At 53.2% G+C, this 7,479-nt stretch overlaps 1 protein-coding gene across 1 annotated transcript; it reads left to right on the forward strand.

Moving 5' to 3' along the window:
- The first annotated feature begins 1,438 nt into the window (after positions 1–1,438).
- LOC124664532 (beta-1,2-xylosyltransferase XYXT1-like) lies at positions 1,439–4,424 on the forward strand. Its single transcript, XM_047202032.1, has 6 exons — positions 1,439–1,628; positions 1,735–1,812; positions 1,924–2,043; positions 2,183–2,326; positions 2,452–2,661; positions 3,188–4,424. Exons 1-6 carry the CDS (start codon positions 1,439–1,441, stop codon positions 4,357–4,359), a joined length of 1,914 nt encoding a protein of 637 aa, XP_047057988.1. The 3' UTR covers positions 4,360–4,424.
- Positions 4,425–7,479: the final 3,055 nt, after the last annotated feature.

Below are 7,479 nucleotides of genomic sequence, written 5' to 3' on the forward strand. Positions count from 1 at the left end.
GGAACTCCTACTTCCTCCGGCGGCGGGAGCGGAGCCGGCGGCCTACGACGGCCCGCCGCCTCCACCTCGCGCGCAACAACGCCGTGGGCCGCCGGACGGTGGTGGAGCGCGCCGGCCGGACACTCGAGGCCGTCCTCGAGCACATCGAGGGCGGCAACTTCCCGGTGCTCACGATGCCCCCTCCATCGGCATCGAGGGCATCGGCGAGCCGCCGTCGGGGAAACGTCCGGCAGCCCACGGCGCATGGTTGCCGCCTCGTCGTCTTCCGGATCGGCGCCGAGGTCATCCTTGGCGCCGGTGAAGAGGAGGAGGCGACGTCGCCTTCGACGCCGGTGCGCGTCAAGAAGGAGCCGGCGTCTCCGCCGGCGACCGCAGGGCGCAGCGAGCCGGCGCCCTCGTCATCCGAGAACGGCCTTCCGCGCCGCGAACGGCCCGGAAGAAGAAGACGAAGAAAGAGGCCGCCGCCGCAAGCCGCCTCGCCGAGGAGGAGGCGAAGCGCGCGGAGGACGCCGCGATGGCGGAGGCGATCGCCGTGTCGCCGCACGACATGGAGGAGGAGAAACGCGCGGACGACGCCGCACCGGACCGGGCCGAGCGCGACCGGGAGCGCCGGGAGGAGGAGCGACAGCCGGCGGCCGCCGGACTCGGCCGCCGCACGCCAACTCGCCGCCCGCGCCACTCCAACCGCCAACGACGACTTCGCGCGGTACCGCCGTCCTCGCGACACCTCCATCCGGCGTCGCCGTCCCCGTCGTCGACCTCGAGTCCTCCGACGACGACCGGTACAAGCCATCCCCGGGCGGAGACGCCGGCCAGGCGGCAGCAGCCAGAGCCGCGCGGCTCGAAGGCCAACGACGACGGCTCCGACGACGACGGCGACGGCGACTACACGGTGTTCTACCGCCATTTCGGCATGTAGAGCGCCGTGTTTTAAAATTAGCGTTTGCATTCCCCTCGCCGAATTCGAAATATAGTCGAATTCGGCCTCTATGTATGAACTTCTCCCGTTTTAGTCTAAATATCATTAAATTTAGTCTATATTCACCCGAATTTAGCCGTAGTTTGTCAAGTTTCCGTTTTTAAAATTCGCATCGTCGACTTCGCCTGGGCACGCGGCTGGGAAACTACTACTCCCCACGCCAAATCTTCCTCCAATCTGGACGAAAATTTCGCCGGATTTGGGCGTGGGGAGACTGTTGTTTCTTCTTCCTTGGCCCTTCTCGCTTTCGCACGCTCCTCAGCTCGGAAGAAGATTAGTTAAGTGTCTCACGAGTTAAGTAAACGCCACCACCTCCAGAGGCTGCCAGTAAGCACGTGAGCTTAGCTATATACGCGCGTCCTGCTCACTCTCTCTCCCAGCACGACTCTTCCACACACGACACACACAGACAGAGAGGGGCACAGCCGCACAGCTTCTGGTCAGGGGAGGCGCGCGGCGATGGACGGCGGCGGCAAGCTCGGCTACGGCGGCCACCACCACCACCACCACGACACGGCCAAGCTGCTCAAGGCCGTCAGCCGCAACGTCGAGCCGCGCAACTTCGGCATCGGCCTCGTCGCCGGGTTCCTCATCGTCACCTGCGCCTACTTCTCCACCGCTAAGTTCGACGCCATCCACATCGCGCTAGGTAAAGCGTCTCACATCACCCTCCTCCTTCCTCCAAGCTGCATTTGCTGCTTCCCCCCTTCGTTCTTGCATCTCTCCTATTAATCCCCTTCGATGTATCTATGCAGTCAGCCCCGACGCCAGGAACGCGGCCGCCGGGATTGGCACGCCGGTCAGCGCCGCCCAAGCCTCCAGCCAGCGATTAGGTGCCCAATCCGTCCATCACCCCCCGGCACCGACATTTCTTGAAGCAGCAGCCGTCGCCTTGGACTGACAGCCAATCTGTTCTTCCTTTCTTGGTTCCCCTGTCTCTTCAGGTTCAGATTTGGGGTCGCCGGACCTGGAGGACGCCTTGTCCAAGCAGGGGAGCAGGGCGGAGGTGCTGGACAAGGATGACGACGACACCGGCGGCAAGATTCTCCCTTCTCCGGAGACAGGTAAATAAACCAGCAGTATTCATTTCCAGATTCCGTACCGCTCTTGCTCTGGTTTCTACTGGCTCGCACGCAACGTCCAGGCTATCCGGCGATAAAGATTGCTGCTCATTATTTTTTCTCCCCTTCCTTTTCGCTTTAGATTCGGGTCAAAGTGCGTCGCTGGGGAACACGAGGAAGGACGACACCTTTGCAAGGGAGGGTGACGAGGTCGCCGGCGGCGGCGGTGGAGCTCCTCTCCCTTCCCTTTCGTCCGAGGAACCCGCCAACGACACACTGAAACAAGGTGAGGAATCAAATCAATTGCCCAACCCCTTTGACTAGCTGCTACTTTGCCAAATGAGATTCTATGTTTCCTCTGTTTTCTCGACGGAGGGGAATCGCTGGATTCTAACAAGCTTTTCTTGTCAGGTGGTCTTGAGGATGAGGAGCTGCAAGTGCGGGATGCTATTGGCAGTTCCACCAAGAAGAGCAGCAATGGCAGCTCGCCGTCGGTGGTTCCGTCCGACCCCGCAACCCTTCCCGTCCCTCCCGTCCAGCAGATTCCTCTGGCTCAGCAGCAGGAGACCGAGGCTCCTCCGGTCCAGCAGATTCCCCTCATTCCAGAGCCCAACCACACAGGTACCCACTCATCATCTACTAATTCCTCCGACTCTTTCCATGGTGAAGAATAAGAACAATTTTGTCTCCGTTTCCAGTCTCCATCGCCAGGATTTCTAGATCAATTCTCCAACCACCTTTGGCTGGCTGTAGTTGCAAAATGTAGATTGCATTTCGGAGGGGCACGCATTTTCCTTTTCTTTTTGCAGGTTTCTTTCTCTGCCCCAAACAATGCGCTTGCCATTCTGGACCACCCCTTTGCTTTTACCCCTTTGTAGTACATGATCTTCAGCTTTCTTGATAGGAGGGCAATGTGGCGTCGTCATTCCCATCCCCATAGCTGACGGATAGCCCCGATTTCTCTCTAGACCTCTCTTGTTGCTTTGATCATCATGTCGTCGGGGTCCTACGCGAGCAATGCTCTTGTCTCCGAGAAAAAGATTTTCTTTGGCTGATTGCTATTCTTTCTTTCTGCCCCAATCATTAACTCTGATCGATCATGGCTACCTAACTAACCAGCGACGTGGTTTTGATGTCTGAAATCAAGGTCCGGAGCAGTCGGCGTCGGCGCCTCCGCGGGAGTGGAAGCCGCTGTGCGACCTGGCGTCGAACCGGCGCATCGACTGGTGCGAGCTCGACGGCGACGTGCGCGTTCACGGCGCCCAGGGAACCGTCACCCTCGTCGGCGCCGCCAAGGCCGAGGAGTGGCGCGTCAAGCCCTACCCGCGCAAGGTCGACTCCAACGCCATGCGCTTCGTGCGCGAGATCGCCGTGCGCTCCACGACGGACTCCGGCGAGCAGGAGTGCTCAGAGCGGCGGGACGTGCCGGCGCTGCTGTTCTCGGACCGCGGGTACGTGGGCAATTACTTCCACGCCTACACGGACGTGATCCTGCCGCTGTTCCTCACCGCCAAGCAGTACGGCGGGGAGGTGCTGTTCCTGGTGTCCGACTTCCAGATGTGGTGGCTCGGCAAGTTCATGCCGGTGTTCAAGTCGCTCTCCAACTACGACCTCGTCGACCTCGCCGCCGACAACCGCACCCGCTGCTTCCGGCACGTGCAGGTCGGCCTCACCTGCCACTCCGACTTCAGCATCGACCCGCGCCGCGCCCCCAACGGCTACTCCATGGTCGACTTCACCAAGTTCATGCGCACAACCTACAACCTCCCGCGCGACCTCGCCATCCCCGCATCCAACACCCGCCCCCGGCTCCTGATCATCGCGCGCGCACGCACGCGGCGGTTCGTCAACACCGACGAGATCATCCGCGCGGCGAAGAAGGTCGGGTTCGAGGTGGTGGTCTCCGAGGGCACCCACGAGGTGGCCCCGTTCGCGGAGGAGGCCAACAGCTGCGACGCCATGCTGGGCGTGCACGGCGCCGGGCTCACCAACATGGTCTTCCTGCCCACGCGCGGGGTCGTCATCCAGGTGGTGCCGCTCGGCGGGCTCGAGTTCGTCGCCGGCTACTTCCGCTCGCCGTCGCGCGACATGGGGCTAGAGTACTTCGAGTACCGGATCGCGCGCAACGAGAGCACGCTCGCGGACCAGTACCCGCCGGACCACCCCATCTTCACCGACCCCGACGGCGTCAAGAGCAAGGGCTGGGACTCGCTCAAGGAGGCATACCTCGACAAGCAGGACGTCCGCCTCGACATGCGCCGCTTCCGGCCACTGCTCAAGAAGGCCATCGCGCACATCAGAGCAAACAAGCTCAAGTGAATCCATCCAGCATATACTACCATTTTTTTGCACTTTTCTTCTTCAGTTTTTATGATATATATACAGTATGTAGCTTCTATGAGAAAGTGTATGTAGCAGGTAGCAGATGAGATCGACCGACAAGAAATGTTGTATGATACGACATGCATGGCGAAGTAGTGCCCACTCGATCCATGGATAGATGAGATGGTCAGAGTAGCCCAAAAGTGTACAAGGTCATAGATTATGGATGAAAGGTTTATTGCTCTCCTAGTAATTCATTTGATTATTCTTCTGCAAATAAGAAAACAAGACCTTGGTTGATTTTTTGATAATGTGGTTATATTTACGGTGGGACATCATCAAATCTCCGTTGCAATTGCAACCCACGCTGGTGACTAGCATGAATCAAAAAGCAAATCTTACACATAAAATAATTTTTTAATTGCACAAAAAATATCTCAGTTACAAATCTTAGTTGAAACTGAAAAAAAAAATCAGTTACAATTGAACTTATAACTCATATGTACGAAGCATAGTGTAATTGATTGGTGTAAAACTTGAATATTGATATCTTTCCAACCATGTTAACAAACAATCGAAACACTAAGAGCATCTTCACCGTCGGCAAGTGCCCTAGTAGCGCCATGTTGGGGGCGCCAGCACCTGCTTCCCGATTTGAGGAGCGGTTGCACACACCCAGCGACCACGAAACGTAGAGCCCCAAAAACACTAGGTTTCAAATTCACACAAATACCATAAGATTTCGATCGAATATTCACAAACTTTGTGGAATAAACAGTACTAGACGGAAAAATACTAAATCTAGCGGCGGTCGAAGGAGCTGAAGTCGAGGGCGTTGTCGGTGGCGTCATTGTCGGAGGCGAAGTCAAAGTTCTCCTCCTTCACCGTTGGTGCCCCTGCCGGTGCAGGACCAAGCCCATCGTGGTCGCTGTTGCCACCGACCATATACCTATTTTTTCACTTTTCTTCAGTTTTTATTATATATATACAACATGTAGCTTCTATAAGAAAGTGTATGTAGCAGGTAGTAGATGAGATCGCCGGACTAAAAATGTATGATACGATAGGCATGGCGAAGTAGTGGCCAGTCGATCGATGGATATATGAGATGGTCAGAGTAGCCCAAAAGTTTACAAGGTCATAGATTATGCATGGATGGAAGGTTTATTCAAGGTGGCGCTCCTAGTAATTTATTTGATTATTCTTTTGCAAGTAAGATAACAAGACCTTGGTTGATTTGTTAGTAGTTGATACTTCCTCCACCTAAAAATAGGTGTTCTATTTTTTAAAATACGAATGTATATATAATTAAAGTGTGTCTACATATATTTGTATCTAGACAAAACTAAGACATTATTTTTATACGGAGTTAGTACAAATTATATATATCCGAAAAAATTCAGTCTTTGCAACAATGTCAAGAGATGAAAGAAAACCGCCTATGAGATTAAAGGTTCGCAACAACATGAACAAACTACCATTCACAGTCTCCAATAAACAATGCACAAAAGTCATCGTCCACCTAACAGATGCAAGTTTGCACTCCTTCGATCCATTTACGAGATGAGAGCGTCCCGTTACCGAAACCAATCTTCACAGGAATTTGGGGCACGTCGAATAGTTAACTGCACATAGCCGCGCCGCCTTCAAAAACATTTTTGTTCGGTATGGTCAAAATGGTGTTTGGTTTCACAAGACCTACCAGTGAACGAGCCGATGCATTTTGCATGTGCCTTCCCTCCCGCCTCTCTTGCATGACGCGACAACCCTCCCGCCGCCACCCATTTCGTTGGCCGTTTCGACAGAGTAGTTCGCATGCGCCTGCTTCTACAACGCATCCCCTCACCCATCCATCCTTCCCCTCACTTAGGATGTATAGATTCTGCAAAAAATGGTGGTTGGAAATTTGGGGGTGGGGTGGGGGGGGGTGGGGTGGGGGGCAAATGAAGCACATAGTGCTAGGATGTGCAACGAGAGAATTTCCTAAGATGCTTGGAAGAACTAATTGCACTGGTCATGAAAAAATTGTCTGTTTGGTTGACAATGTTTGTATAAATGGCATCACGAATAGTGAAGTGCGGTACTCGAGGCTATTGCAGATCAAGGCATGTGGAGTTGACATTCGTTATCGTTATTTGGCATGGAGGGATCGCACAATGATATTAACGTATTGCTGCGATCTCTGTTGTTTGCGAACTTGTGGAAGATCATGCTCAAGCATGCAACTATGAGATCAATGGATATTTAGATACAAAAGGGTACTATCTAGCCGATGACATCTATCTAAAATAGACGATATTTGTCAAAACAATCTCCGAGCATCTTGGTCAAAAAAGTCCCTCTTTGAAGGGGAGTTGCATGAAGGATATCAAGCAAACATTTAGTGTACTTTAATCTCGATTTGTTGTTGTTCGGTACGCTGCTCTTATCTGGTTTTAACATTATATGTTGAAGGGTGATGCATGCTTATGTGATGTGCACAACATGGTCATCAGGAGTAAAAGACTCGATCAAATGATCATGTTTATCCCCATAAGTGTCAGGATCCTCTCGCGGATGCTAGTTGCAGCCCCGAAATCGTTATCGGCAAGCTATTAGGCTTGCCGGTGGAGATGTTTTAAAACTTGCAAAAATATTCACATGCGTGGCTGAACACTAACACTCGCCAAAGACGGTATCATGTAGTGGCATCATCAAACACTTCCGAAGGTCGTTTGAGGAACGCGATCGAAAATGCTCTTCTCGCCCCATTTTTTTTCATTTTTTGGAATGAAAACACCATTCAATTTGGTAGATAGGATAGAGTACTAAACATTTCATCGAAAACTTACAGCAGCTTGCCAAACAAAGGCTAATAGAAAAAAGAATAGAGGTATGACAGACATAACATCCACGATGGGGTTGAAAATAGCATAAGCTTCGGGCAATTTGGCAAAGAAAAAACTAGTCGGATAAAGAACAGAACTTTTCATGTTCGCCGTCAAATCCCAGGGCTCAACCCTGGACAGGCGGTGGAAACTACCAAGCTGGAGTACGGTAGGGGCAGAGGGAATTTCCGGTGGAGCGGTGAAATGCATTGAGATCGGAAAGAACACCAACGGCGAAAGCACTCTGCTG

This window comes from Lolium rigidum, chromosome 6 (genome assembly GCF_022539505.1).
Source record: "Lolium rigidum isolate FL_2022 chromosome 6, APGP_CSIRO_Lrig_0.1, whole genome shotgun sequence".
In the NCBI taxonomy this organism is placed as follows: Eukaryota; Viridiplantae; Streptophyta; class Magnoliopsida; order Poales; family Poaceae; genus Lolium; species Lolium rigidum.